The sequence below is a fragment of the Oncorhynchus mykiss genome, chromosome 11 (assembly GCF_057628025.1).
Source record: "Oncorhynchus mykiss isolate SJ-2025 chromosome 11, ASM5762802v1, whole genome shotgun sequence".
NCBI classification, from domain to species: Eukaryota; Metazoa; Chordata; class Actinopteri; order Salmoniformes; family Salmonidae; genus Oncorhynchus; species Oncorhynchus mykiss.
In genome coordinates this window covers 44,386,403-44,405,940 of record NC_143032.1, presented here as the reverse complement: position 1 = coordinate 44,405,940, position 19,538 = coordinate 44,386,403, and the positions used below count along the sequence as shown (strand labels likewise).

Here is a 19,538-nt window from a genome sequence, read left to right as displayed (position 1 = left end):
ATGGGGACAAAGATTGTACTTTTTTTGAGAAATGTCCTCTGGTCTGATGAAACAAAAATACAACTGTTTGAAATAGAACCATAATCACCATTGTTATGTTTGGAGGAAAAAGAGGGAGGCTTGCAAGCTAAAGAACACCATCCCAACCTTGAAGCACAGGGGTAGCAGCATCATGTTATGGGGGTGCTTTGCTGCAGGAAGGACTGGTGCACTTCACAAAATAGATGGCATAATGAGGAAGGACAATTATGTGGATATATTGAAACAACATCTCAAGACATCAGTAAGGAAGTTATAGCTTGGTCGCAAATGAGACTTCCAAATTGACAATGACCCCAAGCATACTTCCAAAGTTGTTGCAAAATGGCTTAAGGACAACAAAGTCAAGGTATTGGAGTGGCCATCACAAAGCCCTGACCTCAATCCTATAGAATATTTGTGGGCAGAACTGACAAAGTGTGTGAGAGCAAGGAGGCCTATAAACTTGACTCAGTTCTGTCAGAAGGAATGGGCCAAAATTCACCCAACTTATAGTGGGACGCTTGTGGAAGGCTACCCGAAACGTTTGACCCAAGTTAAAGGCAATGCTACCAAATACTAATTGAGTGTATGTCAACTTCTGACCCACTGGGAATGTGATGAAATAAATAAAAGCTGAAATTTCACATTCTTAAAATAAAGTTGAGATCCTAACTGACCTAAGACAGGGAATTTTTACGACGATTAAATGTCAGGAATTGTGAAAAACTGAGTTTAATGTATTTGGCTAAGGTGTATGTAAACTTCCATCTTCAACTATATATATATATATATATACAGTTTATATACAAGATTGTGTTCCACACCCACCTCCAAACTACTATAGTGGGAATGGTTCAATTTAGGATGGGACACCAGTAGACTTCCCATTGGAATGCAGCCCAGCATCCAGCACCTGTTGTTTACCAAGTGTGTGACAAATGCAATTTGATTGATTGATTGATTGAGATAGAGAGGGAGAGTGAATGTAGTGAATATTCAGGGAGGAACTCCCGCTATTGAGCTGTGTGTGTCATGCGTTTTGTCTTGGGATGGGAGTTGTCTGATGTGCTAAGCCCCAGCCTGTCGGCCCCATCGACTAGCTGCTGCGAGGGAGAGCCCACAGAGAGGATGCACAACTGCATGCTCCTCCCATCCATTACCTCCTAGCCGCATGCTAACGCTATTGCGTCTCTCTAACTATATTAGGTATGCACAGACCATCTGGCCCATTCATTCAAAGGGGCTCATTGATGAAATTGTGTGTGTGTGTGTGTTTGTGTGCTACAAATACTGTCTCAGTAAGAGGCCTAACACAGATCCAAAAGCTTATGTTTCTTTATAAATGAATGGAACGCGACGGCAGTAATGAATTCGGAAAGGTCTCAAAACCTTCATCTTCTGTGACATTGGAGCCAATAGGTGGACTTGTTGAATAGCTGAATCTATCGTGCATTTTTTTTTTTATCGAGCATGTTGCATGGTAAATAAGCAATTACTACTACTTCTACTTCTGTTGGGTAAAATGATCCGTATTGCAATGAGGAGTAGGAAAACAGGAAGCAGTCCTTTGTTTTGCGTGCTATTGCTGTGGAGCGGTGGTGTGGCGGATCCCGTGTGATCTCTATTGGCATGTGCGCTCTCAGTGCTGACAATAGCCCCTCACGTTGGCCCTTTCACTGTCACCTTATCTCCTTCAGGCTTCTGTTGGTAGCTGTAGTGGCAGAGCATTATAATTTCATTATAAAACCGGGATAAAAAACACACAGCCCACTGATAGAAATCTGTAGATTAGGAAAAGCAGCACAATAAATTATGCAAAGTGTTTGAAAACACATACAGCTATAATTAGGTGGCATTTGATTTTAAATGAGCTGACAGCGAGGACTTATTTATCTCTTTAACCCCCTAAAACTGCCATTAGCATAGGGTGAAATGAGCTGTTTGAAATGGTAAGAGCGCGTTGTGTGATCAGATTGGACTAAGCCCTCCTTCCCAACTTGAAAGGCCGGTGTTTTGCCGGGAGATCAGGCTCCCGGGGTGGAATGTGTTCCAGCGGCAGGTGAGATCAATGTCCTCTAGGGGTAATCGCTTCACACCAGCCCTGACACAAAGACGAAGCCCAACCACAGGACTATTAACTAATAACGTCATTATGGCGACCACAGCAGCCCCTCCACATCTCTATATGGCTGCTTGGTGTGGAAGGAAGGAGGATCTGTTAGGTGACTCAACACAGTCACCAGATTGAGGTGGAAAGTACTCTATTACTCCCGACCTACCATGACACCGTTAGATTATTTGTATTGATTACTGCGTTGTCGGGAAAGAGCATCAATTCAGCATCATGTGATGCAAAATGCATCATACAAGGATGATTTCTGTATTTTTTTCCAAGTTACATATCTAGAAAACTTGAGTGCTGACAAGCGGAACGTTTTGGGACTTTGTCAACAATGGACTAATGAAGCAAATGCCGGTATATCGTTTTAGGGTGGAATTGTCCTTTAAGTATAGCCTGCAATTGATATTGTATGTTATGGAAAGGATTTTCCAGGGGGTTGAATAAAGTTTTGAGGTATCAATGTCTCACTTGTTTAAAGCAGGGCCCTGTGTCAGTCAATTCTCTCAAGTCTCTTGTGCATCACCGTGTTTAAGACTTCATATATGCACAACTAACAAAGAGGATGTGCTGAATAAATGATAGCCTATTTCCTGGTAGAATATCTAGGTGAAATCAGGAGGAATATATTTTTGTTCTTTTCCCTGTTCAGCAGGGAGTGGGGAAGCTAAAGTTGGTGTCTGTTTATCACCAGCATCTTTGTTCATTAATTCATGGGCCTATATTTTATGCATTTGGAGGGTTATGGAGGGCCTGCTGGGGTAGGGGCTGGGGTCTGTCTGTGTTGCTGCTTCTGGGGGCTGGTCTGCCTGTGTGTAGTGGAGCAGGGCCACGGGGGTAAAATAAGAGCTGTCATCCCCCCTCTCTCTGCGCTCTGCCCTGGCCTGTCGAGGAAGACAGATTGCCTGTGCCGAGCTGTTTGATCCCGGGGACCTGGAGGCTTGCCTCAGCCCTTAGCAGGTGTCTGCAGCTTCTGCTCCACACTGAGACTTCTACAGGGAGAGAGGGAGGGAGGGAGGGTTCAGCCTCTCAGAGATACACACATTAAAACATTAAAACACATTGTTCTGCATGCAGACATCGACTCTGCTCCTCACAGAGACTGGTGCTCTGTTAGAATACGGCACACTAGTTTGGCTGGGATTGGTATGGGAAGTGGGTCTTATTCCGACCACACTAATTGTTGGTTGGTGCCACATGCGACTGCCTGCAGCGTGAGAGACAGACAGGTCCTGTGAGGGGCTGTCAGAGGAAAATAGGTTTCAAGTTTTTTATTGTCACGTGCACAGGGTACAGGGAAATGCCTTTCTTACTTGCTCTTTCCCAACAATGCAGTAATCAATATCAGTATTACTATACAAAATGTGTGTGTGTGTGTGTGTGTGTGTGTGTGTGTGTGTGTGTGTGTGTGTGTGTGTGTGTGTGTGTGTGTGTGTGTGTGTGTGTGTTGGAGTGTCAGTGTGTATGAGTGTGCATAGAGACTAAAATCAATCTAAAATCAAATAGGATCCGTGCAGATTGTCCGTGTAGCCATTTTGTTAGCTACAGTGTTTAGCAGTCTTATGACTTGTGGGATAGAAGCTGTTCGGGAGGCTGTTGGTGTCAGACTTGTTGCTCCGGTACCACTTTCCGTGCGGAAGCAGAGAGAGCAGTCTAAGGCTTGGGTGGCTGGAGTCTTTAGCTATTTTCCGGTGCCTTCCTTCCACACAGCCTGATATAAAGGTCCTGGATGGCAGGGAGCTCGGCCCCAGTGATGTACTGTCCGCACCACCCTCTGTAGCGCCATGCGATCAATGGCGGCGCAGTTGCCATACCAAGCAGTGATGCAGCCAGTCAGAATTCTCTCAATGGTGCAGCTGTAGAACCTTTTGAGGATTTGAGGACCCATGCCAAATTCTTTCAACCGTCCTGAGGGGTACGAGGCGCTGGCATGACTTATTCACGACTGTTTGCGTGCGTGTGGACCATTTTAAGTCCACTGTGGAACTTGCAGCTCTAGACCCGGTCCATTTCAACCCCCCTAATTTTGGATGGGGACGTGCTTGCCCCCCGTTTCCTGTAGTCTACGACCAGCTCCTTGGTCTTACTGACATTGAGGGAGTGTTTGTCTGTCCTGTCGAGAGTTGCGGTGCGGGGTCATGATTTAGCTCAAGAGGTCCGGGACCTTCTCTCTGAGAGTCCCAACCTTCCAGGGATCTATTTTAGTGAGGGGTGCCACAGCTAGCCAAATGAGCACCGCCAGGCTAACCAGTGCTGAACAAAGGCCTCAGGCAGGAGAAGAGCTGCCGTGCTGCTCTCACTAACACTGGGAGAATGTTAGTTCTCTCCCAGAGAAGGCATCACTCCTTCTGGGTAGTGGGAGATGATGCAGTCCATACCAATGGCAGCAATCAGTTCCTGAAGTACCAACATAATTGATATAGCTAACTGTGGAATAACTTTCCTTGCTGCAGTAAAAACAAATACACCGTCAGGAGGCAAACATATTAATATGGAAATGGCCCCATTAATTTAGAGCATGGATTTGATTATTCATTAATTAAGCCAGTGCAAATTTGCACAATCTAAGTGACTTGAGAATGTTGAAGACCCAGAACCACCCTCACAAAGGAATTGTGAGGGTGGGTCACCCTAAATGGGGTTATGAATGTCTACGTGAAATGAATGCCTACGTGAAATGAACGTCTGTGAACATTGGTCAATCTATAAGGTGACGATTTTCAATTGAAAATCATAGTCACTTAGATCTTACTGCAGGAAACTCTTCAAGCCAAGCCTTGCCACCAAACTCTCTCGAAGAGGTTCGTGTCGCAGACCTGAACTTTGCTGCGGTGTTCAGTCACAACGTTATATCTCTATCACCCCTCACTCCCTCCTCCCTGTCTTCCTCTGTAGTGCAGGGAAGGCATTAGTGTGTCTGTCTGTGTAAGTGGGTGTGTGGATGTATTGGTGTAGGTGTGTGTGTGTGTGTGTCTGTGTGTGTGTGTGTGTGTGTGTGTGTGTGTGTGTGTGTGTGTGTGTGTGTGTGTGTGTGTGTGTGTGTGTGTGTGTGTGTGTGTGTGTGTGCGTGCGTGCGTGCGTGCGTGCGGGTGTGTGGGGGTGTGTGTGTGTGTATGCGCGCGTGCATTTAGGGGATGTATAGCCAAGGGGTTTATATCTGGAGAGGGTCCTTTGGTCCTCAGATGTGAGGTTCTCATCACTGCTGGGATTGAGGGTTTAAGTCCGTGGCGTGGGTGTGAGGCAGCCTGTGTGGGTTTGTGTGTGATGGTGTGTGACGCTGTGTGCGTGTGTGTGTGCATGCATGCATGTGTCGATGTGCGTGTGTGCATCCTATTTCAAAGGGTGCTCACAGATCTGTCGGTGGCCCTTTGGTCAGGCGCTCCATCGCTCGCCTTCGAGTGAGTCGGAGGGCGCATGCTTGGTGGGTGACGGGCCCGGCTTTGACGTGACAGGGCAGCAGAGACTCTGTGGCTATAGAGCAGGGCCTTCACGTAGAGTCACTCTGATGACACAGATGGACTGCTGACAGAGGAACACTGCTGTATGGGTAGAGAGATGGTATCACACAGATCATGTATTAATCTCAATGGTTGGACCAGAGACCAGAGGAACTCTTCTGTATGAACAGAGTGGGTTCTGGGTGTTGTAGTGTGGAAGCTGTGGATATCCAGCTCTCTAATGTGTGCGTGAGGTTCAGGTTTAGCTTTAAAGTAGGGAACATTCTAAAGATTTTAACTTTAGATTATGTTAAAATGTAGCTACATTTGAGCGGGGCCATGGACATACACATTGTGCTGAAGATATTAGGTGTTCCCTTTTGATAGACTAATGCTGTAGCTGGAGTATAATCGCTTCTGTCAACTCTCTGTCTTGTCAATATTCAAATCCACCGTCCCGTTCCATGCTTGTCAGTTACAATTGTCATCCCGCTCTTAGCCAAGGGAAGTCAGGTATACAAATTGAATTGGAGATGACTCCTCAATGGAAATTGAGTTCAGAGCTGACCTTTGCTCTACATTGTGAACTTGTCAGTTACACTAACTTGGGCCCGTTTGCTACAGGGTGTTTTCCTACCCTTTTCACTCGCTCTCTGTGTTTGTCTGTCTTTCTCTCTTGTGTATTATATGTGTGTGTGTGTGCGTGCTCACACACACACACACACACACACACACACACACACATACAATACACATCGACACATCTCCTATCACTTGGGAAGCACAGCCTTTGTGGTTCACCATGATTCTCATCACAACCGTATTTGGTGTGTTGTGTAGAAGTGCTCAGTGTAAAGTCCAAAAGTGCCCACTCACACGGTACGGGCAGTGTAACGTAAATACAAAAGGGCAAATGCAGGAGCATGAAATGCAGTGCCATATCCTCATCCCATATCGCTGACTACTGCCGCAGGCCTGTGGAGGACCAATGTTTCAGCTCTCCCTCTCTGCTGACACATATCAGCCTGGCATGCACGGAAAGCACTGACCTTTGGAAAGTTGAGCACTTTAAATGTTTAGGTTTGGGTTATGATGGATCCTTGAGGCCCTCAGCATGTGTAAAGGCCCTGATTAGGTCCTTGTCAGACTCATTTAGCCAAAGTGTCTCGCGCCGTGTGGCTCTATGTTTGACAGGCACCCTTTTAAACAAACACTGGTACCTGTCGGGGATTGCGCTGGCACCCAGCGCAGCACGAACACGCCACTCTGAGGAAAACCACTCCGACACTGACAGCTCACACAATTGCCATCACTCCTTCTCTCACTTCCTTTCTCTCTCTCTAGTCTATCTTTCTCCTGCTGGATTGTCCTGGCACTAGAGCACTCGATCTCAGTAGAGAGTTGGTTTTATGTAAAATGCTAATATGGCCTGAGTAAATGTAGATTGCAAGATTCTAACTGAAGGAAGGTACTGGAGGTCATTTACACACTGATAATCCGTGAGAATGGCTTTAATTCCCGATGAGACAAACATTGAGGCGAAGGTTGACTGTCAGAATTAGCTCCATACGTCAGAGTGTATCTATCATTGCAGCCAGCCGACATTGGCTTAAATATTGTGCCCATGCATTCCTATCAAAGTACATCAGGTTTATTTTTTTAAATTCTTTAAAAAAAAAACATCTCCTGTGACATCAATACAGTAAATATATGAGTCTTAATATGTGTGTCCTATTCCGTATTCAGAGGAACCGCCTAGTCAGCAAGTCCAGTATTAATGCATGAGAAATGAGCCCAGCCTGTAGGAATTAAAGGGTAAGGCTCCCCTTATTAAGATGTAAATTCCAAAGAAACTTCTGAAATGAGGATGCTGTGAAGTTATTGTCAACTTTAGCCTACTTGAAACTGAATTTCTAAACAGCATTGTTTTTTTTTTCACTCGCTCAAATTAGCAACAGCGATAGAATCACATATTGTTGGTGTGTGTTTTTAAAGCTAAATCACCCGCAGTCCCAGTTAGAATGCATTTCCGTCCGGGTTTAGGACAGTTGGCATTGTGAATGTGAAACTGCACTGTCTGGACATTGTATAGTGTAGCATAAGGTAGCTTAGATATATACATGGCAAGTGTTAGTATGTTAGATCTCTCTCTCTCTCTCTCTCTGTCTCTCTCTCTCTCTCTCTCTCTTCTCTTGTAAATTTGCACTTAACACCTTCCTGCAGAAAGGCTTCTCATTCATCAACTCTGTTTGTCCCAGTGACAAGCGGGGCGCTTCCTGAATATCAATATCAGCTAAGACAATGCGTCGCTTCGCTCAGCCAGTAACCTTCAGCTAAATGTCATTCTGCTTAATCCTATTTGAAAATTAAACATTGAAAAACCTTTAGCGTTTCTTCCTGCCTTCCTCCCCTACTCACTCCCTCTATCCCTCCCTCCCTCCTCCCATGGTTCATTTTGCACGTCTGTGACATTTGTAAATATGATGTTTTTCATGTTCCCATTATTTGTTTTGGGGGGGGTTTCAAATCATGGCTGACTATAGGATGATAAAGAGATGTGATTGGATTTTTATTGAACTGTGTAGTGTAATAGTCATGAGGTATAGCTGTTGCCCCTCTCTCTCCTACTCCCCACCCCATCATTTCTACTATAGTGTCAGTGTGTGGTGGCTTCAGGAAGGTATAGAGTTGTCATAAGGAGAGGCTGACTTAACTAACCCCCCCCCCCCCTCTCTCCTCTCCACCCCTCATCCTCCCCCTCGTTGGTCTGTCTGTCAGGTGACAGTCCACTGGCTCGGTGATAGAGAGAGGGAGAGATGGAGAGGGAGAAGAGACTGAGAAAAAGAGGCCGTGGAGAAGAGAGCAGACATGTGCGAAGGGCCCCATGCATCAAGTGCACATATTTACATAAACAAATCCTCCCCGTATAGACGGTAATTACCACGGTGACAGTGCAGGAGAGGAAGAGAAAGAGGATGTCTGATTCGGCCAGATACACACAATGACTGAGGCAGAAACTCCATCAAAGCGCTCGCATGGAGGAGCCCGCTCTTTTGTATGCATGGAATGCGTCACGTAGTCAAAGCTCTCCCTCTCACACATATACAATACGTCTACCTTCCCCCGTTTGAAGATATGGTGAATATATAGGCGAGGGAGGTGGGGGTGGGATGGGGGGGGGGGGGGGGGGGGGCAATAAAAGGAGACAGAGATTGCAATGAAAATGCAATCATTTACAGTTCGATAGACTTCTCTTTAGATAGGACGACATGACTCTACCTTGCGCTCATTCTCTCTCCATATAGATATTAACATTTGATTGACCACAGTCACATGTCAAAGGGCCGGCTTTCTCTCGAGGGAGAAAAGTAGTGGAAAAAGAGAGAAGAGGGAGAAGAGGGACAGGGAAAGGTAAAGGAGTTAGGCACCTTAAAGGGATAGTTCGGGATTTTGGCAATGAGGCCCTGTATCTACTTCCCTCGAGTCAGATGAAATCGTGGACACCATTTGTATGTACTTGTGTCCAGTACGAAGGAAGTTAGAGGGGGTTTCGCAAAAGACAATGCTAACGCCACAGTAGCTATCAACTTCCTTCAAACTGCACACACACAGACATACAAATGGTATCCACGAGTTCATCTGACTCTGGGGAAGTAGATACAGGGCGTCATTGCCAAAATCCTGATCTATCTGTTGAAGTCTAAAACCAGATCAACACCGATCATACCTGTCCCTTATGAGTTGTCTACTGTGCTGTGCTCCTGTGCTTTCCACCAGAGGGTCAGGAGTTGTATGCTGTGAGATTAGCAGGTGAAGTGAACCACCAGGGTATGTGCACTCCACATCAATATTTCAACATTGTCAGAGAGAAAGCTTCTGTTTTTCTTCCTCATTTTCCACTGTGTTGATGTTTCCTAGAATCTCTTTTGGGAGCAGTCCTCTCACGCTTGTATGTAAAACATAGAGTTCTATGCACAGGCTGACAGTGAAAGCTCAGAATCTGACATATTGTACACTCTGAAATACCAAGACACGTTCCCATATGAAAACTTCACAGTGTACATCTTGGTTTTCATGCCAACGCTGTACATCTGCGAGAGTGCAGTGTGCATGTGTGCATGTGGTGTGGGCATTGGAGTATTCTCCGCTTGATCTCTGTGCTGAACCTGGCAGAATCTGAGGGAGAAGTGTGTGTGTGTATGTGTGTGTGTGTGTGTGTGTCTCTGTCTCTGTCTTTCTTTGTCAGACAGAGCTGTGATGTGTGTGTGTGTGTTATAGATGACAGAAAACTCTGGTAACTAACTAAGCACTGTGTATATGTCTGTCTGTCTGTCTGTCTGTGTGTTCCAGGTGGGAGATGCAGTATGGTGCAGTTCTGGAAGATGAAGAGAAGCCTCTGGTGGAGGAGCTGCAGAAAGCCTACTTCAACCAGAGCCCTGGATCCCAAGGCGCCCCCCCCCCACCTCCGGAGTCACCCAGGCAGCACCAGGATGAACAGCATGCAGCAGCAAACATCATCAATTAAATCTGCTGCACTCCTTCCTCCAAAAGGCCCTTTGTGTTAAACGAGAAACATTGTAACGTCTGCACAGTACAGCTAAGGGAGAAGCTGTGTGTGCGTGTGCGTGCGTGTGCGCGTGTGTGTGTGTGTGTGTGTGCGTGCGTGCGTGTGTGTGTGTGTGTACGTTACTTTCAAAATGTTATCCGTTACTAGTTACCTGTCCAAAGTTGTAATCAGTAACGCAACTTTTGGATTACCCACTAGGCAGGGTAGCCTAGTGGTTAGAGCGTTGGACTAGTAACCGGAATGTTGCAAGTTCAAACCCCCAAGCTGACAAGGTACAAATCTGTCGTTCTGCCCCTGAACAAGGCAGTTAACCCACTGTTCCTAGGCCGTCATTGAAAATAAGAATTTGTTCTTAACTGACTTGCCTAGTTAAACAAAGGTAAAATAAAATAAAAAATAAAATCTGATTAATTTCAGTTGCTTTTGGATTACTTTCCATGTAGCACTTTACACTCATACCCGTATAGGGAGTGACAATTGCAGATTTTTAACAAGTGCCAAAATTGGAATGTAATGGCTGTACAGTAAAATTCTATACATGACTCAGAACTCTGGATCTGGCACAGTATGTGGTTTGACTGACAGCTGTTCTGAATTTGAGCATCGCGCATGACAAGAATTTTCCCCCATCCCTCCCAGTAATCGGGCACAATTTGCAACGTTTTTGTTGTCTGAGTGAGGGAAATGCTGTAAATTAAAATGACTCGATGTATTTTGAAAGATGAGACGTTGAGGATTAGAATAAATACCACTTTGATGTCATACAAGCACCTCGCATTTCCAAATCACGATCCCCATGTTTGATGTACAGTTAGAATATGACATGGCGTCACACCCCTGGGTTGTTCTGAACAGAATGAACCTATGTTTGTTTATTGTGAAGGACATTTGCCGCGGAAACACGCACCTAAATGCACTCATGACTCCTTTTTATGCACACCAAAATTACGATATTTTTCCTCTGAATTACCCCGTGAAAGCCTAACACTGTAACATCGTATTTTATAACTTGAGTGTGAAGGGTTTTAAGAGGCATTAGAAGACAAAAAGGATCCATCAAAAGCGTTTGGTGTGCCATCGTAGTGGCCTCTGACTTGTGGTCAGACTCCCTCAGGTGGATCAAACTTCATCTTGAGCATTTTTTTTTTCAATGCTGAGTTGAATGTCATTGAGAAAGGAGAAAGGTGTCATTATGTATTTTCTGAATTTAAAAGTAATCATGCATTTTTTCAAAAGTATCTGTAATCTGATTACAATTTTGGGGGGGGGGTAACGTTACTGATTGCAGTTAGTTAAAAAAAAAAGAAAAGAAATGACATGTAACCGATTGCATGTAATCGGTTACTTCCAAACCCTGGGTGTGTGAATATGCGCGTGTGCTCGCCTGCGTGTGTGCGTGTGTGTGTGTGTGTGTGTGTGTGTGTGTGTGTTTGGGCTTGCCTGCGTGTGTGTGTGTACTTGCATGAATGATTTCATGTATGTGTACCCAGAGACACACTCTCTTCTCCTTGTTTGTTATCACTGGGATTTCATATTTTTGGTGCACTTCCACGGGACAGGTTTCTGGTTTGGAGGCAGAGTTTGTTTGCTTGAGAATATGTTTATCCAGGGACTATGTGATCACTGAAGTTGAAGAAGCTTGTGTAAAGGCATTGGTGTCAGCATATTTCTTTCCCAGTTCCCCAAAAAAGTAACTTCAAATCCCCCGATTTAGAGGAAAAGATGTGTTATGATTACACAATGTCACCAGAACGTGTCCCACCATATAACATCAGTCAGACATTTGTGCGCTGAGAGCATAGTTTGTTATTTGTGATTTGTGATACTTTTTGTTTCCAGGTTTTCTGCATTTTCTTATTCATGAGATGAGACAGAATCTACCAGAATTAAACATGAAAAGAATAAATATATTTTCTTCATGATTTCATCACATTACATTGCTATTTATTCCGCTGCACATACATAGTGTGTCAACTAGAACAGATATGTTGCTGTTTTTCCTAGTTTCATTCAAATGTATGATCAGTAGGATACATACAGTATATGAACTACTAGTAGAATACTTATACTAACAACAAAACTATTATTTTGCTCCATCTGAAAAACTGTGCTGCTTACATTTAATATAAAATAACGAAAAGCAAATCATTATTTTCATATTGGTGTAGAAATGTATTAAGCCACTGCTCCTGTAAGATTTGAGGGTTTACATAATGGGCTTCTCTCCTCTATTCTCAGGACAGAATGGAAGCTTTGATTTGGTTTTGTCTACACGGGAGGGAATTCCAAAGAAGAGCTTCATTCTAATGTTCAGGATGAGAATATGCTTCTCCAGGAGTTATGAGTCTTTGATATCCCTGAGCAATTGTAAGGACACATAGTTATTCAAACAGCAGACCTATCTCGCCTTTGGGATATAATGTTTATTTAGGAGGATTAAAACTGCTTATACTTTTGAAAACAGTGTTGCAGGGATGTGCTGGTGGTGGTGGGCGCATAGGATGAGAAAGTGGAATGTATATCGAATGTGTACACATCTGATTATTCCAATGTGAAACATGGTGGGTGAAACAGCGTGGAGCTGTCCCTTTAAATATTCTTTCCGGGTGGTTGTCTCGGTAACCCGGAAGCTTCCAATTCTGAGATTCCCTTCCTGTTTTTTTGTTGTTGTACATTTTAAGGAAGCAGGGGGTGCTGGCTTATTGTTATTTTTTGGGGATATTCGCTTGTAGTGGTGGTATGTGTTTGAAGCTAAATAAATGCATGACTGTGAAATAAAGTAGCGTCTCACTGGCATTTTACTTCGGCCGTGCACACGTGTGAAACGAATGCTTCTCTCTTGGACGTGCCTTCGCTGGCATGCATGCACTCTCAGTCCCTAGCGTTTGGTTGTTGTTTTGTGCATGAATACATCTGGGTTGCCTGTGTCTGTCTTTCGACCCAGACAGTCGCCTGCCCTGCTTTGTATAAATTATAACATACGGGTTTTTCGCAAGGCAATGTATGTTGGTACTTCAGCTAGCTAAGGTGGCTAGCTAGTTAACTAAGTTGCACACTTCTGCATGTTAATTGTTTCGCTAGCTAAGTAGTCCACATTAAATTAGGCTATGCAATAACTACACGATAGTCGTTATGGTACCGCAGTATGGTTACAACAGTGGTGTCAAGAAATGAAATTGTAAGGGGAAGTGGTTTGCTCTGTGTGCCTGGCGAACTAACGTTACTCAAGATGGATACCATGCCTTCTGCATACCTGTGTGAAATCATTCCTTGTTACTATTATTACAAACGAATGTGCTGCCTTCACTATAATGTACCTACCTCTACAATACAAACAATTTCGTTGTTAAAGTACATTGTAACTAACTACTGTTCTGCAAACAACCAATCCTTTTCTATTCCCTTCCATGTAGAGTAACGCAAACCATCAGTGATCCACAAGAAGAGAAGATCTATGCTTACTCGACCCTGTACTTTTATACTGTTCATTTTGTGGATAACTATGGCCCAGATTCCCGGCCAAGAGAATAAAGAGAAAACTACTGCCCTGAAAGGTGAGCAACTAGGTAACTGGTATTTCCTTCCTTGTGCAGATGAGTGACTGGGGGTTTGTGTATAGTACCCTAAAAATGTTGTCTTTCACATTGCACACCCACAGCTTGAAAGTAATTGATAAACGAGTAAACTTGTGTTCATTGGTGTCCAAAGTATTGTGTGTTATCAGGGTGAATGGAGACTTGTGAAAAGTGTAAGTTGTGGTGGGTTCATCATAACTATCTTCAGCCCGCTCCTACTGTCTGTCAGCTAGGCCTACTGGTTGCATCAACATTTGTTTGCAGAGGGGACTTTAGTCTATTCGAGTAGGAAGGACTTTAGTCTGATCCTGCTAAAGGGAGAAATGTGTTTGCTCTCTTAGGCTGAAGCCTATCGGTTAGAGATGTTCTCCTCAACTGCTTTCTTTCCTACAGTTTCCAGTAAAGATGGGACACACATAGCCATGTTTGAGTTGACTGGTAAAGCCTAGGCCTATTTAGGATGCTTTTCCCTATAAAGGCTAAACACCAACCATTTATATGGAACAGATCGGGAGACTATTAAAGGGGCAATTTGTAGTTCAAACAATAACAAAGCAAGAACCCCACCTCCGTTTTTGGTAAACAGCTGAGGGATGGGGCTGGAGTATTGTAACCACTCTTAAGGCCCTATGAAGTCTGCATTGTGAAGAACGCGGACGGAATCTCGGAATTCAACAATATTCCAAAATCTATTGAACGTCGTAGGAAAACTACATTTATTGAACTTATACTGAACAAAAATACAAACGCAGCATGTAAAGTGTTGGTCCCATGTTTCATGAGATAAATAAAATATCCCAGAAATGTTCTATAAGCACAAAAAGCTTATTTCTGTGTGTGTGTGTGCGCGCATACATGTCTACACTTTCTGTAGCCGTTAGCAATGATGCTAATTGTAACCTTCTGGTTATATTTTAACTACCAAGTAGCGTATGCCTACCTGGCAGAATGATATCATGATTATTTGCATCAATCCAGTGGCCATTTGTTTAGCGAACTCTGCAGTTATATGAGCTCTGCAGAAACACCACTAATCAAAAACAATGGCAGTAAAAGGGTAACTACACCCCAAAATCCAAATGTGTTCGGTTTATTTTCCAGATCCCAAAGTGGTCTCCTGATGTGGTTTAAGCATGTTTATGGACTTAGAACATTCAGTTTGGTTGTTTTTCTATTAAATAAGTATAAGCATAAAAAATAAAAATAAAAAATGTTTTCCCCAAAACCTGGAAAACAAAAAAGGAGAAAAACGTATTTGGGAATCAGGCAAACAATAATACTAATTCCTGCTGCGCTATGGGTGCAAGGACGTCCCTGATATCAACATGATGGTTTTAACCAGGCTATACGGTGTGTTTACGTTTCTTTGTTGACAAACAATAATGGAGTTAACAAGATTATATTTTGGGTTCTGGTGGGGTAACACAGTTGAACTAAGCTCATGAGGCATAAGTTATATTATTCGAAGGGTGTTGCTCATGCAAAAGTCAAAAAAGGTATGTAGCAATCAGTGTTTTTGTTGTTGTTATGACCGCTAACCATGTCCAATAGCCTAGGTTTTGTTTCCTTTTGTAATAGGCCCAATTAGTGATAGTGTATATTATGATGCTATAATGAGAGGAAACACTACAATAGCACTGAATACCTATCCTTTTTTAATTAGTTACAGTCTGTTCAACCAAGATGGTTATCTCAGCAACAATTGTCACAGTATGTTAAGTGACAGTAACTTAAGTATGACAATTGGGTACTTTTCCCACCACGCCGATGCAGTAAAAGACATCATTTGATTGTGCTTTCCTGTCAATTTTGTAACATGCTATCGACTGACTGGCCAGTCATATAGACATATATAGACATTCCGATCAAGAACAGAGCGTTCTTCATTGTCATGGATGTGTTTTTAGCTGTGCTAGTGTACACCTATATCGACACCCTTTTTTTGGACACGATAGCCAAACGTCGGTTTAAATAGCTATTTTGTGGTTGTACTGTGAATCGAAGTGCAGGCAACACTCAGACCAAAACACAGGCTATGGATAGGTCTAATACAGAAATATCAGCCACCACAATGAATATAGGCAAAATGACACTTTAAGGTTTTATATGGGTCTTGATAACCGGCTACTTCGTCACATTTGCTGTATTTCAATTGAGGACCAGCAATGGAGGGTTTTCTCCTTTTAAAAATGATCTTGACCCAAATGGGATTCCAACTCAAAGCCACCATACCACTCCAGGCTAGCAGTATGACTGCTATTTGACCACACAGCGAGAGTCTTTGACTTGTGCGATGTCTGAATGCAAAGTTAGGTGTTATATAATTCTCCTAGTCTTTTTCAGTGCATGGATGCATGTTAAATGGATGTGCAAAACCCGTGTAATTTTGTCATGTATGCGAAAACCGTAGCCTAGTCAAGGAAGCATCATGCAACAATATATTGGCACACTTCAAGCAGTTGGCTGGTTTAACAATCTGCTTTTCTGGTGGCCAATTTGACCTGTTGAACAAATGCAATTGGATGGGGGCTCTACTTTTTAAGGTCTCTGATGGGTTGATTTGTCAATTTGTTACCGGATAATTGTCTGCTCAGCTGGGGGTCCTCAGCATCGTGGGTAATTTGGCCAGGTTGATCTGTGAGAAAAGCTAGCAGCTAGCCATTTTAGACTAATGGTTTAAGCCATGGTCTAAGCAAAAGTTCACAAGTATGGCCCCTGGGAGTCCTGGGATCCATAAAAAAACGAACAAACATTAAGCAAGAGATGAGATGAAGCTAGGCCTATATTCTGTATGACTGCCTTTGATTCAACATGTTTGTGTTGCAAAATCATTGCAAAGTGCGGAAAACCACTGTAAACCTCAATCTGTGTGTGTGATTTAATTTAAAACAATGTGTGTTTAGAAGAAGGAAAATGTTTGTAAAGAGTTTAAACTGAGCAACACATAAGTAGTTGCCTCCTTATATGACACATTGTTGAAGAAAAAATGTCATATTAAATCATGCTAATAGATTGAGGTTTATGGTATTTTTTTGCACTTTGCACCATGATTTTGCACCACGAAAAGGCCGCCCTCTGTGTTTTAGCAAGGCTAAGTGCAAAAGTAGATAATATAGATTTTTTTGTGTCCCTCCCCACACCTGGCCCAGACCTGTTGTCCAGGATAGACCTGGACGAACTCATGAAGAAGGACGAACCTCCGCTCAATTTCCCCAAGACGCTTGAAGAGTTTGAGTATGCCTTCAACGAGCGTAAGTCATATCATTTATATTCTGTATGTATGGATTATTCTATCCCAGGTGGAGACCTGGTGTGTTTGGCTCTTAATATTCCCCCAGTGGCCTCTCCCCCTCCTCCTTTCTTTCTCGTGAACTGCTCTCCCTCTCTCTCTCTCTCTCTCTCTCTGTCACAGTCTCTCTCTCTGTCACAGTCTCTGTTGACTGTGTGGCTGTACTGTGGCTGAGGACATGTTGTGTACTATACGGCCTGTCAGTAACCTACTCAGCCTTGCGCTCAATCTGACGGAGGATTTGCATAACCTGGCCTAAGAACAGGCCCGGGCTGCCACTTCTGAGGAGCCTGCCTGGGTGTCTTTCTTCACTCTCCTCTCCAAGAATATAATTTCTATTCAAACTAAAGTCCCTCCGGCTCAGCGCTGCCATGACTGTACGGTATTCTTCACTCCAGCAGCAAAGTTAGCCTACGTCTATATAGTGTAAAAATAAATATGACAATGAAATGAATATATAGGAGGCTGTGTACAGTTGATACAGGTATCTTAATTATAAAGATGATGGCTTCATCACAGTAGCCCTCCGGTTTTTCATTACTGGAAATCCAAGGTTACGTACACCTAATTAAGCGCCAAAATCGAGAACGGCATGCTAATTATGCCAGAAAAGGGGAGAAAAGTTGCGGAAACGTAATCCTCTGAGAGGCCGTGTTGTGGAGGCGATGGAGCTGAACTCTCGTATACACACAAGCACGTATGCGCGCGCACACACACACACACACACACACACACACACACCGTTGTTTAGTAGATCTCTCCTCTCTCCACCGTGAATGTATAATTGATTTCTTCAAGGTACATTTCTGCGGGCGCCTTTTTAACTCCCCCCCCCCCCCCCCCCCCCGGTGCACATCTCTTAGGCACAAGCTAGCTATTAGTTCTCCGTGTTGACAAACTGGCTTTTCGGTGCTAAATGTTGTCTAACAGCTAACGATGAAAGCAAAATGTTGTAAGGTCGGGCGAGTAAGCAGTGTAAGATTTATCACACGATAACCGGTTGTAAAGTGGTGCAATTTAGGGAGAGATGAAAATGCTTATGCAATCTTTTATCTTAACGTGATGCTTTTTTTGGGGGGTTGGGGTTTGCCGTCGCGGAATAATTGAGAAAGTATGAGACCCTCCGGCTATTTGGGTTGTGTACTTTTGAGTTTTTCAGCGTTATGCGTTTTGCAGTCGTTAAGAGGTCACAATTAAATTGAACACTGTTTTGTGCTTTATGTTGCCGTGTCAACGGAAGGATAGATGGCCTCATTGTAAACCTCTGTATTTGGAGGCATTAAACCAACGCAGGGATAATTGTTTAGCTTGAAAAAGCTACTAGTCTTGAATTGCTCTCTCCCTCATCACATTATTCTCTGCTTGTTCCTCATTTGGCTGTTATTGTAAAATGATCCTGGGCTATGAAAATAAACACAGGTGTTAAAAAGTTCTCCCCTGTAAACTATGAATTTGTGTTTGTATCCCTAGTTTCCACCCAATGATTCAACCACTTTTGCCCGTAATGTAACTCCTAACACTGCACCCAGTCACTCCCCGCTTGGCTAGGCCTGGTAGAGAGCGGTGGCATTGGAGTTGCCAGGGTCAATGAGAGAATGCTGATTGGCTGCCATTCAAAGCCCAGCCTCAAAGGCAGCGTGGGGAACAGTTGTGGTGTTCTCTCTCTCTCTCCTCCTCACATCTCAGGTGGATGTGGCTACAGAGAAATGTGACGAGGCCAGAACGAGGAGAAAAAAAGGGAGAGAGCGAGAGATAAAGAAGGAATGAGAAGGATAGAGAGTTTACGCCACACCTGCTGTCTGGGCCTGAGCTGCCAGACGTCCCAGAAGGCCATTGGACTCGTGACTGGAAAGAGCGCCCCGTATCCCCGGGCCTTGTACCTGCCAGATGGGGGGGGGGGGGGGGGGGGAAGCCACAAACACTTTTAATTGCGTGGAGGGAGAGAGGCGCAGAAAAGCATGGGGCTCAGTTTGAACGGAAGGTCAAAGCTAGTTTGCTTCTTTTGACAGGGCGGAACTACTTCAGCATGTCCGTACGGGGGTAGAAACCTAACACCAGATTTTTTCCCCTCTCCTACCGCTGCTCCAAGCCTCACACTATCATTAGCTTTCCTGACATAATTAAGCGGCAGTTGGTTTGAACAGCGTTTTAGTTTTCCCTTACTTTCGGGAACCTGAGGAATTGGTCCAGCGTTTTCCTTCCAGACCCTTCGGCCATGCATGTTCCAAACGAAGTTGAACGCTTATAGTTGAGGCCGGTTCCATTTTGAATGGCTACTGGGATTGATTAATTGATAGTCAGCCCATGAATTTGAAACTGCCTGCTATTTTCTCCGAGGATTTTTCAATTTGTAAGTTATGTTCCAATTTGTTTGCTAGATTGACCCCTACCCCGGCACAGAAACACTTGAGATACTGAAATAAGTTTCCCCACTTCTCCCCCCTGGACAGGGTTTCAAACAGTCTCAATGATTGGCCTCGATTAACTTTGTTTCTGTCTGTCCTTCCATCTTTCTCTTTGTCTGTCTGTC

General features: G+C 43.9%; 2 protein-coding genes across 13 annotated transcripts in view; both read left to right on the top strand.

The window, feature by feature from the left end:
- kiaa0825 (KIAA0825 ortholog) overlaps positions 1–12,923 on the top strand; it is a 169,847-nt gene extending 156,924 nt beyond the window's left edge. Inside the window, exon 20 of the mRNA XM_021620901.3 lies at positions 9,928–12,923. Coding sequence (XP_021476576.3) covers positions 9,928–10,102 — 175 coding nt within the window. The 3' untranslated portion in view covers positions 10,103–12,923. The remainder of the gene's footprint in view (positions 1–9,927) is intronic.
- Positions 12,743–19,538, top strand: part of LOC110535712 (family with sequence similarity 172 member A) — a 246,421-nt gene continuing 239,625 nt past the window's right edge. For 2 of the 12 annotated variants that reach the window (XM_021620902.3, XM_090190184.1), the window contains exons 1-3: positions 12,769–12,881; positions 13,558–13,710; positions 16,869–16,970. In XM_021620902.3, the coding sequence (XP_021476577.3) occupies positions 13,599–13,710; positions 16,869–16,970 (214 nt within the window). In that variant the 5' untranslated portion in view covers positions 12,769–12,881; positions 13,558–13,598. Of the gene's footprint in view, positions 13,458–13,557; positions 13,711–16,868; positions 16,971–19,538 lie in introns of all 12 variants that reach the window. The other 10 variants (XM_090190185.1, XM_021620906.3, XM_090190183.1 and 7 more) reach the window with 10 other exon arrangements.